The sequence below is a fragment of the Rhinolophus hipposideros genome, assembly GCF_964194185.1.
Source record: "Rhinolophus hipposideros genome assembly, chromosome: 21".
Taxonomy (NCBI): domain Eukaryota; kingdom Metazoa; phylum Chordata; class Mammalia; order Chiroptera; family Rhinolophidae; genus Rhinolophus; species Rhinolophus hipposideros.
Window position 1 is genome coordinate 15225574 of NC_138067.1, and position 23507 is coordinate 15249080.

The following is a 23507-nucleotide window of genomic DNA, read 5'->3' on the forward strand; positions in this document are numbered from 1 at the left end:
TAGGACAGCACCTACCAAATAAGATTTTGATAAATGAGTGAATGCATTATAAATGTAAGCAATACCCACCACTCAATGGCAGGAAAAACAGAGCAGCATTCCTTGTTTAAGCCGAACTGATGTCATAAAGCCGTGATTACTTTATATCGAAATAAGGAAGGACCACTTAAAGTAAGATTGCTCTTAAGGCAGTATGTTCCAAATGAAAAAAGACTCCACTAGTCAGAAAAGACATTTTATTTCCAAGCTTCTAAGAGGGTTCTACAAACAATAGAGGCTTAAAGGTAAGAGAGAGAGAGAGAGAGAGAGAGAGAGAGAGAGAGAGAGAGAGAGAGAGAGAGAGAGAGAGAGAGATTGAAAGAAAAACGAGTATTTTTAACTAACTATTGAAAAGTAGACAGCTTTTTTTAAAACTTAAACATAAAAATGTAAAAACATACTTGTCAAATCTAATCCAAATACATTTATAGAAAAAGAAAGATCATCGATGGCGATGGGGTTTTGTAGCGGTATACTTGTTTAAGTGCTGTTCATATTCCTTTTCAGTTATTTCTCCACTTCAAATTCAATTGGAGGACTGTGCAAATCTAGCAAAATATTCTTTGGATTACAAAAACTATATAAAAAATGAACAAAACCTGCAATTATGGAAGTACTGCAAATGTGTAAATCCTTCACTGAAATGAAAGATTCCGAAGTGACATTGTCCACAGAATTTATTCCATTGAAGTGTTCAGACAATTTGATTTAAATGCAAAGTAAAATGGAAGTGAGCACTTTCACAAAAACATTTTTCTTTGTATGCATTTTGACTCAGGCATAAAAATAGTATGTAGCAAGATACAAGAAACACTTGAAAAAAACATTCACAATAAAGTAAAAAAAAAAAAAAAAATTAAAGATAATCTAAAAATTGCCTGCAATCCAAGAGAAAACATGTGCCCTGTGTCCAAGGGGAAAGAGGGAAAGCACTTGCAGCATGACTTTGTGTGGTCTTTCCCCGAAGTATTGCTACGTTTTGACCTTTGGCCCAACTGAGCAGGCGAAATGTCCTTCACAGAAGTTCCAGTCCCCAGGTAGGGAGTGCAGGAGACTGTAGACATATCACAACAGGCATCAAATGGCAACAGGATCAAATGGCATTGACCCTCACAATCCACCGTGCTCCCTGCCCTCATTCTGAGTTTATGGCCCAAAGCATATTTTCAAACAAAGGTTTGGAAATGAATTGCTCTCTCTTTTATCAGAATTTAACACGCCGCATGATATTTTAAGAGAAGTTAAAAGACAGGAGGAAAAGTAAGCAGTTTTAACTGTCAGAGTCATTATGGATTAGCCTGGCAAGATCAAAGGAAGGAAAAATAGAGTGACATTGGAGGTCTGGTAACTACATGTGGCAAATTTATATTTTTGACTCTTCACTCCCCTAGTTCTGACAATTTCAGTCCCTCGTGGATTCATCTCTCTTAGTCATCGAAGTACTGATATACAAGACAAATGCATATTATATAGTAAATATTGCAAAATCCTAGACTGACCTAGATCTTTAGCTTCCTACTTTTTCAGAAGTGTGTGAAAAAGAGCCAGGAAGCTAATGCTGAGAATGTACAAAAAAAAGCTTTACATGATATTACAGAATCTTGTCTGAAAAAAACATTTGCAAAACGTATTTGACTTTAAATAAACAATAAAAGCAGCAGGCTCTAACAGATCATAAATAGGGTTATTAAAAGATCATAATGTCTTGAATTAGAAATATAAATCAGTAATTAGAAATACTTAATAGTTTTCAATGTTAAGAATCAAACCCAGAATTAAAAAAGAATCTTTTATTTCAAAGGTTGCTTCTTATATTGAAGCTCATATTAAAGCAACAGTACAATGTTCATAAAATATAAGTGTGATGCCGTAACATTTCTTACATGTCAGAATACTGATATTTGTATGTATACTAAAATAAGAACTTTAAAATTGTACAAATAGATACATTAAAAATGACATAGAAATAGGGCGCCTCTCACTGAAACAAGACAGTTATATCTGGCACGTATTAGTTTAAGATGAAAGTAGAAGCAAAAAGATTTACAAGAATCAGCAGTAACAAGATTGATGCTCAAGAGACATAATTGTACATTGTATTGTACATACATTGTATGGGTTTAAGCTGGCTGAATATTATATATTTCAAGTTTAAAAATGCACTACATATAGAGTGTCCATAGTTTAAGGCGAAATTACAGCTCAGAACTGTTGTCCTTTCTAATTTTGTGGAAGCTTCATTGACAAATTAAAAAAAAAAAAAAAAAGAAAAAGAAAAAAAAAAGAAGAAAGAAGAAAGAAGGACTTAGATGTCCATAACACATAAACGATTTCCCTTCATTGTAAGTTCACCATTACACTGCTCCTTCACTTAAATATTTTGTATGCCAAGTGGTTTTTCTCTAAGTTGATAAACAACTTCAATATTTGCCTTTTTGTGAGAAAAGGTGCTTCACAGTATTTACCACTCTGATGTCCTTGAAGTTTTATTAAATGTGTCCTCTCTGTAAAACTTTTGCTTGTCCCAAATGAGCCTTTCCTTGATTTAAAAAAATACCTGTTTACATATCTTCTAGAGTCTTCAGAACGCCAGACACAGTTCTTAAGGCCAAATTTGTATCGTTATTGTTAAGAGTCGTCATCAAAAGTGTCTTTGGAACCGTACAAGTCTGCTAGTTTCTTAAAACGAGGTCCCCAGTTCTGTAGATAGTCGTAGTCCAAGTCTGAATCTGTGGTGGCAGACTCTAAGCTGCTCAGGGACCCAGCCACCGAGCCCCTGCCCTCGTAACCATAGATCTGGATGGAGTCATACGGCGGGGCGGTCGGGTCGTTGTCTGCCTCTTGTATTCTCGTGCTGATGAACTCGTCAACGTCCACACTGTTCGGTGCTGGCCGCAGCCCAGGTCTCGGCATGTACTGATACTCGGGCTTTATGTCTTTGCGAGGGATAAATCCATTGATGCCGTCAGGATTCTGGAGGGTGGCGATGTCAAACGCCTCTGTGTCTTCTTCCCCTCCCCCTTCATCGTCATAGGTAATGATGTTCTCACGGACATCTTCTTCTTCAAAGACGATCAGTGGTTCTTTCTTTTGCCTCCTCAGGGTCACAAACAACACGACGATGACTACAGGGAAAGAAAAGGAAAGTGAGCATAGGTTAAGCCCCACCTTCCTGGATTCTCTTCCCAGGGGAACTCGGCTTACCGGTAAAGCATAGTGTGGTACAGGCTTCAGGACAGCCAGCCTAGGAAATGAGAGCTTTACCTAGAATCCCCCGGGATGTGTAAAACGGCCCTTCACCTGGCCCTTCCTCTGCAAAATGCTGCCAGGAAAATATAATATCCAAACAAACTGGCAAGTTGGAGCTATGTGGAGCTTTCTATAAATGAATCTGACACCATTATTTGGAAGTCCTCTTCCTAAGAATTAGGAAGATTTTAAATATGTGGTCTGCAGCCTCTTAAAAATGGCAGATGTCAGTTCCTTTTTGCAAAGGGAGATAGCTGCCTCTCCAAGTTTACAAATGAGTATGTTCAGAGACTTCAGTTCCTACCTTTCTGTAGGAGGCGATGCCCAGCTCCTGCCTAGAGGTCTGAGGGAGGGGCCAGCATTGACCCCACACTATCTTAATAGGAAATCTCATCATAAACATGGCTGCATTTTCCTCAAAGCACCGTATAGAAGAGGGGATGTCTATGGAGACGCCAAGTGACAAATCTTCTCTTATTTATTTGAACATAGTACAATAGCATCAGCTAGAAATCCAGATGAAGCAATTCTGTCTCTTCCACTAAGCTCCAGCAATCGGTGCTTACTGAGCACCGAGATCTTGTGTGTTTCTTCTCTTCATCTCACCGGGCCAAACATGGAGCCTGGTACCCAGATAATACTCAGGAATTATCTGTTGAACTGGACTCACTGACTCCTCCCTGTGCAACCAAGCCCCATTAATTCATTCAATGGGGGACTGAAACATCATGGAAAATGCATAAATTTGGTGTCAGACATATTTGGATGTGAATCCTGATTTTTGTTATTCACAAGTTCTGAGACATTGAGAGAACCGATCTAATCTTCCTGAGGCCCAGCAATGGTAGATGTTATTAGCATCAGTGCATTCTTGTTATTACAGAGTAAACCACAGGTGGGAGGAAGGTGCAGCAGAGGGGCACCTAACTCACGTGGTAAGTGCAGGGAAAGCTCCCCAGGAGTCCCCATAAGCTGAGGCATGCACCCAGATATATAATTCGAGGAGGAGCCAAGATCCAGGCACCTTTGTCCAGTTCCTTGAGTCCTTCACACACTATGTTTTGCCTCATGATTATTCTTTCTGCCTCCAATGCTTCTCCTTTCTCTTGTAAGGCAAACTGTCATGAATATCCTAGGTCTCTGCCTAAAACCCTCTTCTGCAAAACCTTCTCTGATGTCCCCACGGGGGCACCCCCAGGTGGCTTCTGCTCTCCTATCCTGGGATGCCTGGCAAATTTGCTCATCAGAACCTTCCCCCAGCTTGCTCTAAGGGCGCGTGAAGTTACCTGCTGCCATTCCATGAAACGCTTGGGGGGCAGGCACCGCCTCTTTGTCTCGAATGGTAGCCACAGTATATAGCATCGTTCTGGTAACCAGCCTGACCTCGAGAAATAGCGGTGCTTCACGCTCGCGCACCTTCGTGCGGGTGGCCGCGGGGGAAGCTTACCCAGGAGAATGACGATGCAGGCCAGGATGGCGATCAGAGCCCCGGTGCTCAGCCCCGCGTTCAGGATGTAGGCCTCGGCGTTGCAGGAGAGCAGCGCCCCGTGCACGTCGCACCCACAGACCTTGATGCTGAGTGTGTTGGTGCTGCTCATGGGCGGGATTCCACCATCGCTGATCACGATGGGCAGGAGGTACAGATCCTGCTTCTGCCGACTGAAGCCCCCGCGCCGGGCGTACACCCCCGCGGTGTTATCTGGGGAAGAGGGGAGACAAGGCGTGTTCTCAGAATGGTACCCAGCCTATTACCTTCTTCACATCCTGGCCTTCCGCCGCGCAGGGCTGAGGGTGCTCGTCTCATCACCAGGTTAATGACCAGCATCTCCCCTCTTGTTCCTTCCTCTGGGGGCCTCTCGACGCTGCAGTCATTTGGTGTCACTGGCTCACGGAACAACCTCTCCGCGTTTGGGAACGCAACTCGGACACTGGCTCTTTTTCTATTTATTTTTTATTTGGTGGACACAGAACGCCTTCCTTGGCAAGGTAACCACGCTGTTTTCTGTTGGGGTCTAGTCCTTTTGGTCAAATACAAGAAAGTGTGGGCTTCCACCACATACGCTGTGTTAGTACAGCACATAAATCCATACGTAAGTGTGAGAGAAAGGACAACAAAAAGCCATTCTTTTCCTTGTTCACACTTTCCCTACTTCATGACAAGCCTTTGGCCAGTTTTTTGTGTTTTTCCCCCCAGAGATTTCCTGTCCACTCTCCAACCTTGCCCAAACGATGAAGCCAATCATGAGTCCTCAAGGAAAATTTCTTCTTTAAAGAGAAAATATTTTATAAGACCCAGCAGCAGGTCTTTGAAATGCAAGCACCATGAGCTACCCAGTTAAACATATCACCCACTCCTGCCTGAAATGATTCCAGGTTTTCTTTGTTGCCCACACAGCACAGCACAGCTCTACACAGTGAACCCCCAGATGGTTCTCAAATCTAGACTTGACCTTGCCTTCCAGGGTCACATCCCTTCCCAGGTCAGCCTGACATGCAGAACTCATGTCTATTCATACCACTCTTTTATATGCCTAATATTTTTACCTGAAAACGATGCTAATGCCCCAAAGCCATTCCTTCCATCATGCTGTGTGAACTCCTCAAGCCTCAAAATTGAATCCAAAAGTCACCTCTTCAGTAAGCCCTTTCTGGACGTCTCCCATCACCTCCTCTGTGACCCATGAAACTGTATATTCCTATAGAAACTGGTATCCCACTATCGTGTTGTTATTTGTTGGCATAACCACTTTGACGTTTCCTAGACTGTAAACTTCTGGAGAATAGAGGGTTTTATCTGATTCATCCCAGTCTGGACACATAGCAGACATTCAATAAATATTTGTTGAACAAATGGCGTAACTGTGTTCTGGGAAAGGTTTAATCAAAAGTCCAGATGTTGGCTTTCATGTATTTCTCAACGTTTTGTAACCTATGCCCCCAAATGCTTCCTCATCATGTTTCCTGCATATCTGTACTAGCCCCAAATATATTTTTTTTCTGAGCTATATGCTTGGGGAACCACACTGGTATTCTAAAACACTAGAAGTTTTGAAGATGTTCCATCAAATTGCACACACACACACACACACACACACACACACACACACACACACCCTTGGTGTGGTCTGCTTCCATTTGTGAGTTAAGAATCAGTAATTTATAGCAATATGAATGTTATCACCAACACGATGGCCCCAATAGCTAGCAGGCTTTACATGGACTGACAGTATCATGAATTAGCTCTTGTAGGAAAAAACATCTTAGAATTTCAAAATTAAATTGACATATTTTAGGTTAAAGGAAACGCAATATATTGTCTGTGAGAGAAAATAAATCTATGAAAGGTAGGTGCAGTCTCATTTAGGGATGAGCAAATATTCTGGGTATTACAGAAGGTAAAATGTGTGTGTGCACTGGCTTTTGGCAAGCCCTATGATGACAGATTCTCTGCCCTTGGCTGCCAACATCTCAATCAAAACAAAGCAGAAGAGCTAGCCCTCATTTCTGTATTTTCTGAATTTTGTGTGATTGGCATATATTGCTCATCACTGGAGAAAAATTACATATACTATAAAAAATTATGAAAACATAATCTGGTCAAATAAAATGTTAACTGTTTTTTCCTGTTCTAGGCTACCCCACAGTTCTATGCTTGGCAATTAGAAAATAATTTACGTATCCATAATAAATTATTTCAAAAGGTGCTTTTTCCTTCTCATAAATTTTTTTGAGTTCAATAAGACTTTCACAAATTAAAAATTACAATATCTGTCCCCTTTTAATGATCTGACATGTCACTAACAATAGCATGAATACAAATGAAAATTACAAATTTAAGAAAGAAAGCAAATAAATTGTGTGGACAACTCTATGCTATGGACGGCACCTCCAGTTTACTCAGTTTCCTATTGGGTTCCACCCTGTTGCCCAGAGTGTTGGTCTGGAGGAAATGTGAAATGAGTGTTGTTGTGGTTTTTAAACCCATGGAAGCCGTAATTTAAAACTTATTCTTCAGTGTACCATTCATGCAAGACTATGTCTCCAAATCACAGCAGGCTGGCTTATACATGAAAGTAAATGAAAATCAAACACTAATGGAAAACATGGATCTGAACGGGACACCAGCCTATGAATTCAAGACGTTTCATATTCTGAACAGCTGCGTCCTCTCAGACACACTGAAAGTATTATATGAAAGCTCATCAAAGTACCCAGCTGACTGGACCATTTGTAATCTCTGAGTGATAGATCAGTAGAATGTCGAGAACTTTTTTTTTTTATAATCTCTTCTAATCAAACATAGTTTGCTTATGGATTTTAAGAGCAGCTCATGAGGTGGGAAATAAATAGACCGAAGGTCTCTTCTTGGGCATACACTAATTATATGCTTTAAAATGAATTATTTGTCCCATCAAGAGCCTCACTTGTTCATCCATCTTTAAAATGAGGACACTGGTTAACATCAAGCATGCCTCATGGGATTGTCATTGGAAGCAGATAACATAATAAAAGCCAGTGGTTGTCCTGTGTGCTGTTTCCGGAGGACTCAGAAATCCTTCTACCAGAAAACTTAGCATCCATTATTGAGCTCCTGCAGGGCTGGTGAATTGCCGAAGGGTGCAGGTGGGATGAGAACCGTGTTTAACCAGCCTGGCATGGCACCTAAGTGGTCCATTTTGCCTGAGTGGTTAAACATTTCCCCTCTAGATCCAAGTGGTCCCAGCACCAATGGGAGGATGAGCTTTCTTTTGGGAGGGGATTTCAGAGGCTTCAGTGCTGTGGCTTGTGATAGTCTTTCTGGTGGTCCATTCTGACCACTGATCTTTCACTAACAAAAAGAGGCACTTTGGGCAGGAACTTCATAAAAAAACGAATCTAGAAAAACAAATGGAAAAATAAACAAACTAACAATAAAGAAACCCCTATCCTGGAAATCAATTTTGCATTTTAACTTTGACTACAGATTCCCTTTCATCTACATTATTTTAATTAGCCAGCCACTCCCCATCTGTCTTTAAGAGGGTCCCCCCACTTGGGGCATACATATTCCTAAGGTTTATAGGTGACCCATGAGAAAAAAGAGGTTCAATGAGGACAATTTTCAGAGAATAACCAAATTGGCTTCATGGTTAATAAGATGAGGCAGAAAAAGACAAATGTCACATCAATTTTTAAATTTCCATCAAGAGATTTCTTAGATCCTTCTCCTTTATAAAGCTTCCAAAGAGCAAATCACTTAGTATTTGGGTCAAACAGACCTGGGTCTGAATCTTGAATCATCTATGTACATATTAAAAGCCTGGAGTTTATAGTCTCATCTAAGAAAGTAATGACTTTTAGGTTTAAATTTGATTCCATTCACAAAGTACTTAGCACAGTGCCAGATATGCAGTAAATATTAATTCTTTTCTGGAATCTCTCCTCTTTGAGCAGAAGACTAATGATGAAGAAAAGCTTATTGGCAAAGAGAGAAAAGTGAATTCCTGGAAATGTCATCGCAGCTTGGAATGCAACTGCCTACACAGAAGGGCTCATCATTCAGAGGTAAGAAAATCGTGCGCGCTCTTCAGTCCTGGGCAACATATTTCCCAAGGTAAGAAGATGTTTCGCAAACACCTTGGTTTTTCATCCTGACACCCAATGTTCTCATCCCTGGCCACAGAGACATAACTGGCTCCATTTTCATCCCTATTTAGGCAAAAACTTGTCAATGGGGCCATTGATTACTACTATATGTCCACAAATCATAGTGTTTCTGTTAATAGAAGGTAAATTCAAGATTCAAATTTTTATGTCTACGATCTAGACTCCTCATCACATGCTGTCTTCACCTGTGCACTTTGTCATTACACTAACAAAATGTAAAGGTGCCTGATAAGCATGGTCTCCATCGTACCAGTTTGGGGACGTAAATATCAGGGTAGTGATGGTTTTGTGGCCCAATGAAGGGATACATACAATGGACATTAAAAAGGAAAATTATGTTCGAATAACCTGGGACTTTTTGTGATGCAATGCTAAGTTAAAAAAAAAAAAAAGAAAAAGAAAGAAAAGCAGGACATTTAGTGTCATGGTTTTTCCCCTCCACCTTTCTTGAGCATTTCCCAATGTTATTAAATATCCCCCCACATAGCATTCCTTTCTGTATAACATAAGATCCTACTCCTAGGTTCCTAGGTTGCTTGCAATGTTTTCAACTTTTATATAATGTTGACATAAACATCTTTTTACCTGATGTTTTCAAATTTCAGACTCTTTTCTAAGATAGATGTCATATAATTACTGGTTCATTGGGTGTGACCTTTTATTATAATCACTGGTTCATAGGATGTTACCCTTGATATTTATTGATAAATTGGTTTCCATAATCCACAAAGATTTTTAAGCTAATATCTTCAATGTGATTGATTGTTAAATTCCACAAGTTAAAATAAATAAGAAAATTATAGTGGGTAAATAGTCCTTAACCTTGTATTATCAAAAAAAAAAAAAAAAAACACCACAAGCAAAGCAAAATGGATGGTATATGGGCATGGACCGTGCATGTTAACAACTTGAAAAGTCGAAGCAGTGCTACAAAGAATTAGGGCATCCTGCTGCTCTCACTGTGATGTCAGAAGAGAGGCTTGATGCAGGGTGACGGAAGCTTCCCTAAAAATCTTGAAGTGTTCTTCCTCACCACCTCTCCTCTGTACTTCTCTGCTAAAGATTCCACATTGCTTGACCTGATCAGAGACGGGTTAGCCTGTGAAGTAAGGCCCTGGCTGCATCCGTCTGGGGCCCTTCTTTCGAGATTGTTAAAGATCTGGAGAATCCAGCCCAAGCCTGCTCTTACCTCGTTCACTTCCAACCCAAATCTACCTCCTCTACCTTTGCTGCGCAAACCTCAGAGACAAAGTTGATCTATCGACTGTATGAAAAGCCGCCAAATACTTGAAGACAGTTAATTATGCAGTCATAGGAGAATAGTCATTGTTTGGTTACTTTCCTCTTGGTCCTCTCTACTTCCCCTAGAAATATGGTAATAACACCATCAGGATAATGAAAAAAATATGTAACCACATATGTGAAAAAAATACACACACACACACACACACACACACACACACACACGGTGCCAAAAAAATGTATACACATTTTAAGAAAGGAAAACTGTATTAAAATTGTAATAATATATACTGATAACAAAATATGAATATAAGTCACGTTTTGACTTCTGCAATTACAAGAGGTACTCTAAGTGGTTACCATCAGCGTCCAGACACTTCTGATTATGGGGAACATTGCTTGAGCAACGCTGACCAAAGTGTCCACTTGTATACATTTTTTGGCACCCCCAGTGTGTGTGTGCGTGTGTGTGTGTGTGTGTATAATATATATATATATGGTGCGTGTGTGTGTCCCAAAAGTCTTAATGGACATTTAACCTTTAATAATTTAGAATTATATGCTACACACTGACACAAGTCATGGTTGGAAAGTTTAATTATTTAGATATTTTAAACTCAGATTTGTAAATTTTGAAAACTCAATTTTATTTATTTATTTATTTTTTTAAGGAGAGTGTACCTTACAGTGGCCCATGCAGGGATCAAACTGGCAACCTTGGTGTTATCAGCACCATGCTCTAACCAACTGAGCTAACCGGTCACCCCCCCTATAATTTTAATTTTTGATGTCAGTATTTGCCATCTTCAGTCCAAGGGACTGAAATAATAGAAATTTCAAATAATATTTTTAAAGTTTGTATCATTTCTATCTCTGATCCTAGCAGTGTTTAAAGATGAACATAATAGCTTGTGTAGATATCTCTATTTTCTTGCCCTTCTGAACTGTCTGTATGAACGGTGTAGTTAGCTGTACGCAGTCGCTGCACCCATTGCAATCTATGGAGATTGAATGTGTATCCTCTTCACCAGACAGTAATCTCCTCTAGGGCAGGGACTTTATCTCGCTCATCTTGGTGTATGTAGCGGTGTTTTGCGTGTTAACAGAATGAATAGCTGGATGGTATTCCTTTGATTGCACGTCAGCATCAAGCTGGCTTTTCCACAGTCAGATTTTACTGGTGCATTAGCTTGCAGTCAATTTCCCGTCCTCATTTTCTCCCACTCCTCCCTTCTGAATCCAGCCCAATCAATACTGCCTGTATTTGCATTGTGGATTGTGTTCCTGCTAAATATCTTCAACTTTTTATCTCATTATTCTTTCCTGTTATTTGGGTTGAGTCCGATGCACCTAAGCCACATTTATTAAGCTGCTAATATGTGCGAACCTTATTCCTTGTTACTTCTGCATACCTTATCCCACAGAATGTTTGAAATGATGTGCAAAATATATAATTACCGTTATTTTCTAGAATGGGAAATTGAGACACAAAGAGGGAAGCAATTACTCACAATAACATGGAAAATACAAACAAAACAAGGTTTCAAACTCCTCTAGGTTTCACTATATTTTTATTAGCACATAGCTGACTCTAGAATCCTGATATTATTGCATGCAAATTACATTTTTTTAACCAAATTTTCCCTATATGGTTATATAACTAGATGGACTCCCCCCCTACCCTCCATCATAGACTACAAGAGGATCCTGGTAGATTCATGTCCCACATAAAGAGTTGTTCTTAAAAACCTAAGAATTTTATGGCAGAAACACACACATTTAACACCTCTCTTCCCAGCATTTCCAGAAACACACTTTCAAAAACAAACCAACATGCAAAAGGCAAAAATAAATCTACCATTTTCCCAATATTTTAGAATGAAGGCAATGCTACAAGGAGGTAAATTCTAGAAGAGGCTAGTCTTAAAGTACTAATGAAGAAAATCGTTTGACCCAAGACTGATGGCTGTTATATCTCCCCACTGAATCAAGAAGCTGCACACAACCAGGCAGGGGGTGATTATGACCTTTTAATTAATACCTTTGATACTGAGGGGCCAGCAACACATGAAATTCAAAAACTAGCATAATAGGAATCATTGCTTATGTGCATGTGTGTATGAGATAGCTAAATGTTGTACACGCTTTGTTGGTATTAACAGATTTTTTGTTGTTGTTATAATTTATCACATCCCTTAGAATCAACTATCCTTCCATTTGTTTGGGATAATTTTCTCCTTGGTGACAGGGAAAGAGAAAGGAACATGCTGCCTGAGTATGTCTTGGTTTATGACCAGGAAAACTACCGAGGAATTCAGTGGGATATAAACATTTAAGATCTTTTAGTGAGTTGAGAAATCCCAGGAGTTAGTTAACTCAATGACCACAGGAAACCTTGGACAAATACGGCTCTGATCCACCAAGAACTATTTCTCTTTCTGTTTGATTGGGTAGGGTGTGAGTTCCCAGATAAACTGTATTCTGTGTTGGACAAACTACAGCAATGAATTTTCAGACAGAAAAGGAACATAATTATTTACACAGAGAAAATGGCAGGGTATTAAAAGACATCTGCCATTTTGATCCGCCAAAAGCAATTAAAGGGGGAAAAAAAGTTCCACAGAAATCTGTTCGGGTATCTTTAAATTATAAAAGTAAAAAAAAAAAAAAAACAAAAAAACAAAAACACACACACACACACACACACAAAAACCCAGAAGTATATTTAAATGTTATTTGGTGCTGCTCATAAAAAAAGAAATGTACTTAGTTTAGACAAAAAAAGATAAAAAGGAAAAGAAAAAAGATGTTTGCCACTTTGTACAAACTAAACTCTGAATATATCGTGTATCAGAGCTCATTCGATCAGCAACAGGCCCACCTTAGATAATATTACACTTGCAAAATAAATACATTTGAAGGTCATCTCTTCCTTGCTCCACACCCTAGATGTCCAAAATAACTTGGTGGAATAAGAATGGCTTGTCTTTTTCAGCCTGAGGTTTATATCATAACACAATCATTTTTTTTTTCCATAGTAATAATGAATCCCTGAAATTTCTGAAGCACAGTGTATGGTTTTTCATCCACTCTTTCATTTTAATGCATTTGGTCATCCTGCTTTTCTTAATGTTGGGATAATACCCCCACGAGCTCATATTCTAGTGGGAGACAGACAGGGAAATGATTGCTTAGAAGGCAGAGTGATAAGAGAAGTACTAAACGTTAGTGCAGTATTTCTGGAGAACGAAGGAGGAAACATCCAAGATGGACTGGGGATACCTGGCAAAGCTTTGCCCAAGAGACCCCATTTATGACTTGAAAGAGGACGTATAGGCAGAAGAACATATTCCCGGCAGAGCAAAAAACGCGTGCACAAGTGAGAGCACGGCATATTTGGGAAAGTAGAGGTGGTCTGAAGTTTCGGGAGTTTAACCTTTAAGGTAACAGAGAAAGGAGGTAATAAAGCAAAGTTTACAGGGGGCCAAGTAGGGGGCAAATCATATAACGTATTGCTCATAAAACTATGAAGTGTCAGTTAAATCCATAGGAAATGGAAAGCCAGAGAAGAATTTTAAAAAAGAGAGACATCATCTGGTATTTTATTAGTAAGGACTGATGTAAGTGGGCGCGAGACTGGTGTCAGGTCTGTTTGGGGACCATGATAGTCACAGCTCGTGTGGGTAGATCATTAATAGTCATTATCAAAATTAGCTGTGCTTTCACGATATAATTAACTTCGCTTCGCGTGCTTTTGGGAACTCTCTGACATCAGGGACTATGTCTTACTCATGCTAAAGCCCCGCTGCTAGGACCCTTCTTGGCACACAGTACATAAGAACAGCTCATTTTTCTATGATTATGGATGGATGGAAACAAGAGACTGTGATAAAGGAACTAGGAAATACTTAGCTTTTGATGAAAGTCACACTGGCACTTAATATGGAAGAAACACCAAAGGCAGAGAAGGTCAAATGAAATAGGGATGGTGTTTCATGATGTCTCAAGGGTTACACGTTTATTTTGTTGTCTTGAAAAATCTAAAAACTATTTCTGTTGTTGTTATAATAGGAACCAACTGCAAGCTCCTAAAACTGCCCTGTGCTGACCAAATGACTAAACAATGTTTCCATAGTCAAGTAATTCCATGATCTGATAGGCTTTCAACTTTTGTTGAAACATATTTATTTTGTACTGGATAGGATGCAGCCCTGGGGTCTGGAAACCTGGGATGTGTTCTAATTGTGCCCAGCTTTTGGTAAAAAAATCTTAAAATAGCAGCTCAGTCCATGAATTAGGAGTGATGTAAAACTGACAGTTTTTGAAAAATAATACAGTAGTAGAATTAATCATGTGTCAAACATTCATGTATTACTATTAAGATTGATCCCCTTCTTAAGATAAAGAGTAAAGCCAAGCATTACATCTCTAACCCTTGCTCTCTCCTCTCCAGTTTAACAAATGCTCCTTGTTTGGAACAAAAGTTTTGGAAATTACAGTTATTAGGTTCAGTATTAGGATGTTTCAATGTAACTACTTTATCAAATCATTAGGTCAAAGGACAAAATCATACTATCTTCCTGTTAGAATCCAAAAATACTGATAAAAGTTGAACATACATTTTTAAATAAAATAATTGAAAAGATATTCCCTAACACACACACACACACACACACACACACACAAAAAAAAAAAAAAAAAAAAAAACAACCCACAAATCTTAATTTTACTCTAACAACCGATTTTATGCTTAATGGTGAAACTCTAGAACTAATTGTCCTATTAAAGTAACAAGTACAGTAAGAGCATCCATTATTGTTATTATTTAACACATATTCTAAAAATGCAAATCTATGCAATTGGACAAAAAATAATTAAATATTTTGAAAACATGAAGCAAATTGTCATTTAATTTTAATATAGTTGTTGCCCTAGAAAAACCAGGAAAATAATCTGAGAAGTTATGTCACTTTAGAACAATGTCTAATAATAAGTGAACTAATTAAAATAGCTGTAGTTTATACTAAAAACACTTTGAAAATATAAGTTAAAAATGTGCTTCACATCACCATCCAAAATATAAACAGCTAGCCATAAACTTAATAAGAATACATAGAACAAACATGAAGAAAACTACAAAACATCCCTGATGGTAATAAAAAAATAACTGATTCAATGGAAAATCAGACATTACTTCTGGATGGCAAGAATATTTTTAAAATATTAGTTCCTAAATTAATCCATAAATTTAAGGTAAACTCAATAAAATTCACAACCGTACTTATCAATCATTTTAAAAAGTAACTCTAAATATATCTAGAGGTAATAGAATAAAAATCATGTGGAGAAAGCATCTGTGAGATTTTAACACATCTATCTATGCAACCATCAAAGAAGAGTATGATACTAAGTACTAGAGTACAGAGTACTAAGTACTAAGTACTAGATAGAATGTGAAGAACTGAAAATCCAAAAAAAGAATCGTTGAGTAGGTAATGTAGATCATAATAAAGGTGGTATTACAAAGCAGTTGGAAACGACCAATTATTTCTTAAATTATATTTAGGAAATGGCCAATAGTTGGGGGTTGTACTTTTATTTCACCTGGATAAACGGTGGACATGGAAAGCATGATATTTAAGAAAGGAAAAAAGATAGGTGAAAGTTGTTATCAATTTTGGATAGGAAAGCCTTGCCAAAGGATAATATTAAACAGAGAAAAACTGATACAAATGGTGCAACATTTATACTTAAGAACACATCACAGTTCAGAATTGAAAGGGCATTGAAACATTGAAGAAACATATAAAATAGCCATGACAGGTCAGAAGTTAATAGCATTAAAAGATGAAGAGACTTTATAAATCATTGCAAACTGATGGATATGTATACAATTCAAAAAGTAGGGAAAGGACATGAGTAGCAGATATATAAAGCAAAAAATAAATTATCAAAATTTATTTAAAACTTCTAGCTTTACTAGTAATGAAAGAACATTTTATATTTTTAATGTGATTATATTTCACCTATTAATTTGTCAATGTTTTTAAAAAATAATATCTATAATTGGCTTGAATATGAAGAAATGGGACCACATCTGTTTTACTAGCAGTATTATAAATATTTCTGATTGTATAAATATTTCTGATGGGCAGTTTGTCAAGTAAGTAACAAAAGCTTTTGATCCAGTAATTCCACTCTAGGAATTTATTCTAAATAATAATGAAATATTTGCAAAGGTATGTGAAAACAATGTGCTTACACGACAGGAGTCAACTGATATCGGACATTCTTAAGGTAGAAGTTAGGAAGATATTTAGAAGAAAATGTTCACATAATTATATTGATACTGATAAACGTATATCACATGTTAGTAAGTGGGGAAAAATGGACATGTATTTTATGATTGCCTTTTTTAAAGATCAAAATATATGCCAAGAAAAAGTCTAGAAGGGTACACAAAATAGTAGTGATTATTTCTGGATGCTGTATTATCAAAGAGTTATTTTATTCATTTTAAATTTATTTCTACTTATTTGTATTTTCTTATTTTCCTTCAAGGGATATGTATTAATTATGCAGTAGAAGAAAATTATAAAATTCTTTGCAAATATATTTTGCCACAATTATGATGGCTATGATTAAAACTGAAGTACAGTTTATCCTTCTCTCTTCACGCTTTCCCCAGAAATCTAGATTGATGAATTGAATTTCATATTTTTCCTCTTCTGGTGATTATTATTATTTGACTACAGGGCAAACAAAGCTTTTGTAAGAAGAATAAACGAGAAAAGACATAAGCTTTACGTTCATAATATAGTGTGTTAGGTACACCAGAGAGAACTCTCCAAATACTCAAAGTTTTTAGTTATTTCACTTATTGGCAGCATGACCTTGAGAAAGTATCTGAAGCTTCTGATGTCTCATATTCCTTCCTTCTCTAGAAAATGAGGATAAAAATATTCAACCTGTCTACCTCATGGGGCTGTTTGATGAATTAGTGAAACAATGACCATGAGAAGCTTTTATTAATTAATGAAGAGCTAGATAAATGAGACGGGCTACAAGTATTCTCAGCACTTCTTTTTTTCAGCTCTTTTCCTATCCAGTACATGTTTCCTGTGTTTTGAGAGATGCCTTCCAAAAGTCTGATATTTTCAAAGTGAATGCATCTCAAAACCTGGGCAGATCAGCTCTTCATCTGCCCAAACAGCACTCTTCTCGATATTAATAGCCCAAGATGGACTGAAATGTTGAAGAGTCATTCAGTGTCCTGCTTTCCTGCTGCCTGCAGAATCGTCTTTGAAGCTTGGGTTGTAGAATGGAGTGAGATAAGATAAGCTAAAAGGCTTGTGTGTATTAAGATGGCTTCCTCTCTTATATTTCTAAAGATGCCGAGTGCTTATGCCAAGTTTAGGCAAATGCAATCCTGATTATTTACATGGCATAATGAAAGTAAACACTCAAGGAGAAAGAAACCTGATGCTTTTACTCAGCATGCTATAAACCATTATCTCATGTTTTCTATGGAAAACAGTCTCAGCCGGGAAATTTGGTAACTCAGTAGGCTATTAATAGGATGTGGAATGTGATTACTCCTTTTGCATTACTTCAATATGTAATTACTTTTAGGAGCTAGTAGAAAGAAACTCTATTAAATGATAATTATAGGACTGTATTTGCTCTAAGGTTTTGTAATAGCTCTAAACATGGGAGTTTTCATTAACTGTTTGCCATAGTTAATAAAGTCATTTTTCTTTAAAAGCAGCAATTTCCTGCAAAAGTGGTAGCTCCAATATAGTCTCTTATAGGAAAAGGCAGAGGACACAGATTGTGTAGTAGTTCGGCTCGTCTACAGTAATAAAATCTCCTTGAAAATATAGATGGCATCCTCGAAGTACTGTGACAATGTGACATACTTACAACTCCCTAGAGAACAGTATGTCTTGGTATAATGTTGTCAGAGGGTTAACAGCAACTAAATACTATTGCACACATAAAAAGAAAGATGACAAGGAAAGTGATGGAGGTGAAGTTGGCACGGTGAGGAAAGCCTGGAAATGCCTGCTCTTTCAGGAGATGTCTAGCAATAAATTGGGGGTGCTGGGGATACATCCATCCAGCAGTTAGGTCTCATATGTAAATGGGGGATTAGATGAACACCCAGGATAAAAGGTTGACCACAAATATGTGAGAAAACAGATAATAAAAGAGGTGGTAACAGGCATATGAGAACACCAGAGTTTCCTGGACAACCCAGTAGGTCATCTCACTATGGGTAAAATGAAATGCATGCTGAAATTTTGTTGTTATAAGTGTTTTCTTCATCACAACACTGACATACGCCTAGGCTGACACAATGTAACAATTTGTCAACCCAGGGTGCGATCAGAAAATAATTTGGGAATTAAGAAAATTCCAAGAGGGAGACAGGGATTCTCACGAACTCAAATAAAGATGCACACATAAATACAAAGCATTTTGAAAACATTGCTTATGTCACTTCATTCAATTCAGCTTGGTAAACATTAACTATTGACCGCTACATGCCAGTATCTCCCTGCTTTGGAGAAATCTACCTTTACGAAAAGGAATTCCTCCCTTATGTACGCGTATTGCTGAGGTCCATGTGCTTCTGGCTGAGAACTACTCATCTAGCACCATGCTTTTATCTCTTCAAGGGGTGTGAGGGGTTCACACGTGCACGTGAACCACAGCCAACAACTACAAGAAAAGCCCTAGATTAAATGTGAAATGCAAGAGCTCTAAGTAATGTTGCTATTTCAAAGTGATGGAATCATCTATAAAGCGAATCAAAGGCAGTTTTGTAGGATTCCTTTAAAACACGTGTGTCTCCCTATAATTTCCTTCACCCCCCAGGCTTTCAAGAGCCTGTGCACTGCAGAATATTTTACCCCAAAGTCTCATGTGATATGTGTGTGATTTGTAAGGGCCATAAGTAAATGCTCAAATCAGTGCAAGAAATAACAGTAAAGTAGGTCAGGTGGTATCCTTCCAAATCCAAGTGGCATGGGGAACACCCCTCTGCTTTAATAGTCAACCCAGTAGGGTACAGGGGCTAAGGCTGTGACCTCTAGTCTCTGAGTCCCTGGGTTTAAAATCTAGATCTAACTACTATGTGGGCAATTGACTTTGAACAAGTTACTTGAAAGGTTCTGTGCCTCATTTTCCTCATCTTCAAAATAGGAGTGATAATACTAACCCTTACCTCTGGTATACCGTGAGAATCAAATGGCGAGAGTATGGGAAGGATGTTGGCGTGGTGTTTGGAACACAGTACTGGCACTCATGATATTGACAATAATGATAATGATAGGGAAAGTAATATACTACTTATTAGGTTAACTTAAGATCCTATAAGCCTGATCTCAGTCACTGAGAAAGCCATTAACCTATAGCATACGACTAATGAAAACATATGTACTTAGGAGAACCACCTTTTATTCCTATGTCACCAGATGGCATTAGTCGTCTGTTTGTGCAGACCTACATTGTCACAGGTTTATAGGAACAGGTGTAGACTAAAATAGTCTGGTCAGGAGTCAAGAAACTTATGTTTTGATCCTGGCTCTGCAACCCACGTTGTCAACTGACTGCATCAGTTTGGGTTTATACAACAGAAACAATTCCTTTGAAAAATGTGCAAGTCTAAAACCTCCTTGACTGACAAAATGGGAAGCAGAAAGCATTGTAGGCTGCCATGTCTACAGTGGCCTGACTATGCTTTGTTCATGCCTCTCAAGCAGTCATTCCGCAACCACCTTCAGGTATCCCGCTCTGCACCAAACCACATCGCATTAAAACTGTGCTTGGAAGAGAAGGCCAGCTGAAAGATTCCATTGCCTCACAAAGTTGAACTAATCTCTTAATGCTTTACTTGAAATCAATATTCATAAAGCCACGCTTCCCCCCAAGGGTTCACCCACCTCTTTAAAAAAAGATAAATGAAGCCGTTTGCATACTGACCCTGTAAGCTTCCCCACTTAGTTTCCCCACTGCTTCATGAATATCAAAGACAACAACAGAAAAAGTAAAATAAAATTAGACTCACTTATTCATATGCGCCAAATGAGCCCATGTCTCAAACTAAAGATGGCATTAGTATTTCTTATTTGCTCTTTAACATAAAGGCATTACTGAGATTAGGGAAAATACTCGTGCTCTATAATATAAATGCCATTTATTTTCCATTTCTACTTCTCGGAATGCATAGGAACCTTGGTACGAACCTCTGTTGTCTCTGACTGTGAAATTTGGATTGTGAATGATTTCAGGGGGTAGACTGAAGATAAATCTTGGTCCATTGGCTGTGTCATCCTTGTCATCTGCACTAATTGTAACAATTGGCTGAAAGAGAAAGGTGGCCCATAAATAAATCAAGCTGACATTGGCATATCATTTATTTAAAAATTCCCTGGCTGGCCAAGAAGCCTGGTTTTAATTAGAGAACATAGTTCCAGAGCTAAACTGGGGCTCTGAAGTTTTCTTGGGCAGTGGGAGGTATCTCCAGGTGATGCTCTCCAAACCAAACATCTTGCTCGTAGCCAGGGGAGGGGACAGCATCATTACCTGATTGGAGAGTGGCTTGGTCTGATCGCTCTCACAGATGAAGCCTTCATAGGGGGCGGCAAACCTGGGAGCATTATCATTGACATCAAGGACCCTAATGGCCACTGGTACTTTGGCTTCCTGATGCCGATTGTCTGGAAGGAGAGAATTCAGACAGTCAGTGCCAAGGAGGAATCCACATTGATCCAAGGTTACTCCTGGGAAAGAGTAAGCTCCTGTCACTCATTTGGGTAGTGGAGGGAAAGGCATTGTTGGCATAAAAGCCATCTAAAACCTGAAGCATGCTAGGTCCAGTGTGAGAGGGATGCTCTGGAATGAATTCCAGTATTAGACCAGTAAGAATTAAACCACTTTTCCCTTTCTGCTGACTCTGATGCTGAGGTTATAGTCTAAATTCTTATAATGGAGCCTACCACCCTGATCCCCCACCCCTAACAGTGTAGTCCATAGTAGTGGTTCTCAAATTAGGGTCCCCATAGTAGCAGCAGATGGTTTTCATCTGGGAACTTGTTGGCGGTGAAAAGGCTCAGGCCACACCCCAGACCTATTGAATTAGAGGCTCTGAGGCGGGATCCAGAAATCTTTGTTATAACAAGCCTCCCAGGATATTCCAAAGCATGATCAAGTTTGGGAACCACTGGTCTACAGGTAAACAAGAACCCACAAATCTCGGTTGTAAGGATTCTACTGCGCTGGGTTTAAACAAAACTGAGTGACAGAATAAAGTGGGGAATCCTCCAGTGATAGATATGAGTTTCAAGCTTGCCAAGTCTGTTCCCAGTTCTGCCAGAGACAATAAAAATATCTCTATGCATTTACTTATATGTCTTCCTAGATAAGATGACCAAAAATAAATTTTAAAGATTGAAAAATACATTTAACACTGAAAAATTTATTCTATCTCAGCTGTCTGTCACTTTCCAGAATATATAGAGTCTGAAGGAATAATACTTGGTAAAGTAGAATCAAAACCCTTAGGAGAATACTTACGGATTTCTGCTGCAAAAACGGATATGTTGAGCCATGTGGTTTCCTCTCTATCCAAAGGTTTTGTAGTTTTAATAAAACCATCCTCTGGATTAATAGTGAAAAATCTGTCGAGGTCAGTATGACGATCAATTGAATACCTAAGCAGAATGCAAATGAGGCAATTAGAGGAGATATTCCAAGAGGCTTAATATTTGAGTATTTTCTCCATGCTATATGTAAAGCAACTTTCTCAGTGAGCTGCTTGAGCTAGGTATTCCTTTTAGTCAAATTTACTTTTCAAACTTTGTACATGAATCTTTCATAGAGATCCTTGTGCCACGTTGGAATTCTTTATTCAGTAAAATAAATGAAAGAGTTGGTTAGCATATTTGATTGGGAAGCATAATAACGTGTTATATCTTTCTCCATACTTACTACCATCACCCACCATCTGAATATTTATGAAACTGCATTTGGGAAGTAGGTTTGCCTCGCCCCCAAACTACTCAGAAAGACATAAATGCATCAACCCTTTGCATATGAAATATTAGTTTCAAGTTTGTCTAAATTTATCATCTAGGATCACTTATGGTTCTAAAAAATCAGTTTTTTCCTTATTTAAATATAAATGCTAACTATATTTTGAGTGAATTTATTTATTTAGTTGGAGTGGTTCGCAGGTAGGTTGGTTCAGAATTCCAGGGTGAAATATGCAAGTGGGCTTGGCCATTCACTTGTAGAGCATTCTTTCCACATTTTGATGACCCCAGGCTGTGCCTGAAAGTGTAGCTAAAAGGTTGCAGCTACTTATGTCCACTACAAAATTTGCTTTTTCAAACAAAAGGCAAAATAACTTTCAAAATATTACAGGAGGGTATTTATGGCAAGGTAACGTGGGAGACGGGGCAAGAGGAATGGCCTTTATTCAGGTGAAGTAACTTGCCCAGGGTACGCAGAGTTGTAAGTATTGGACTCCGCAGCTCCTTTCCTTTTCACTGCACTATACTGACTCCAGAATAGAGAACAGCAAACATGGTTATGTTAACTTGGGTAGCATGCTGGGCTTCATAATTGGGTGGTTTCCTGCTTTTAGATGGCTTAGCTGTGTTTTCCTAAAGTTTGCAGAATACATATGCCTGAAGGCATTCATTGAGGGTCATAAAACCAAAGAACATTCGTGGTAGCAAAGACCTTGGATGTTGCAGGGTTTAATATCTTCAATTTACCAAGGATGATGTTTGCAAATGATCTATTAAATAGTTTCTGGGGGAGCCACTATTAGAACCTGGATCTCCCAATTCCAGACCCTGTTCTTTCTGGGAAAGCAGAACCGTGTACATCAAACAGCACTTCACAGTATGCAGAATAAGAGCTCCTCTGTGATATCATCTGATCTCATACCTCCCTCTCCCAGTGAGGACACTGAGCAAAAAACCATCACACCCGTCATAAATGTCAGTAGAGGCTCAGTAACTGAACCCTCAGCATAGAGTCCCATATGAAAAGCAGGCAAAAATCTGGAAGTCGTTTTGCTCTGCCACCAGGAAGTTCACTACTTAATTGACGTGACAAGACAAACTCCTGGAAGAAATTTAATTAATGATTCAAAGCATCAGTTTATAGAAGTGAACAGCATGGATTTCGGTTTTGTCAAGTCCGAGGTGTAAGTTCATGCTCCACTACATGTAAGCTGAGTGATACTGAAAAAGCCACTTAAGGTCTATGAATCTCAGGCTTATTTCTCTCTTAAACTGGATTATTCATAGTACATA

At 38.5% G+C, this 23507-nt stretch overlaps 1 protein-coding gene across 1 annotated transcript in view; it reads right to left on the reverse strand.

The window, feature by feature from the left end:
• Nucleotides 1-221: 221 nt before the first annotated feature.
• CDH11 (cadherin 11) overlaps nucleotides 222-23507 on the reverse strand; it is a 151861-nt gene continuing 128575 nt past the window's right edge. Inside the window, exons 9-13 of the mRNA XM_081031922.1 lie at nucleotides 21757-21893; nucleotides 20767-20900; nucleotides 20427-20544; nucleotides 4736-4987; nucleotides 222-3164 (exon numbers count right to left, since the gene is read on the reverse strand). Of these exons, the coding sequence (XP_080888048.1) occupies nucleotides 2668-3164; nucleotides 4736-4987; nucleotides 20427-20544; nucleotides 20767-20900; nucleotides 21757-21893 (1138 nt within the window). The 3' untranslated portion in view covers nucleotides 222-2667. The remainder of the gene's footprint in view (nucleotides 3165-4735; nucleotides 4988-20426; nucleotides 20545-20766; nucleotides 20901-21756; nucleotides 21894-23507) is intronic.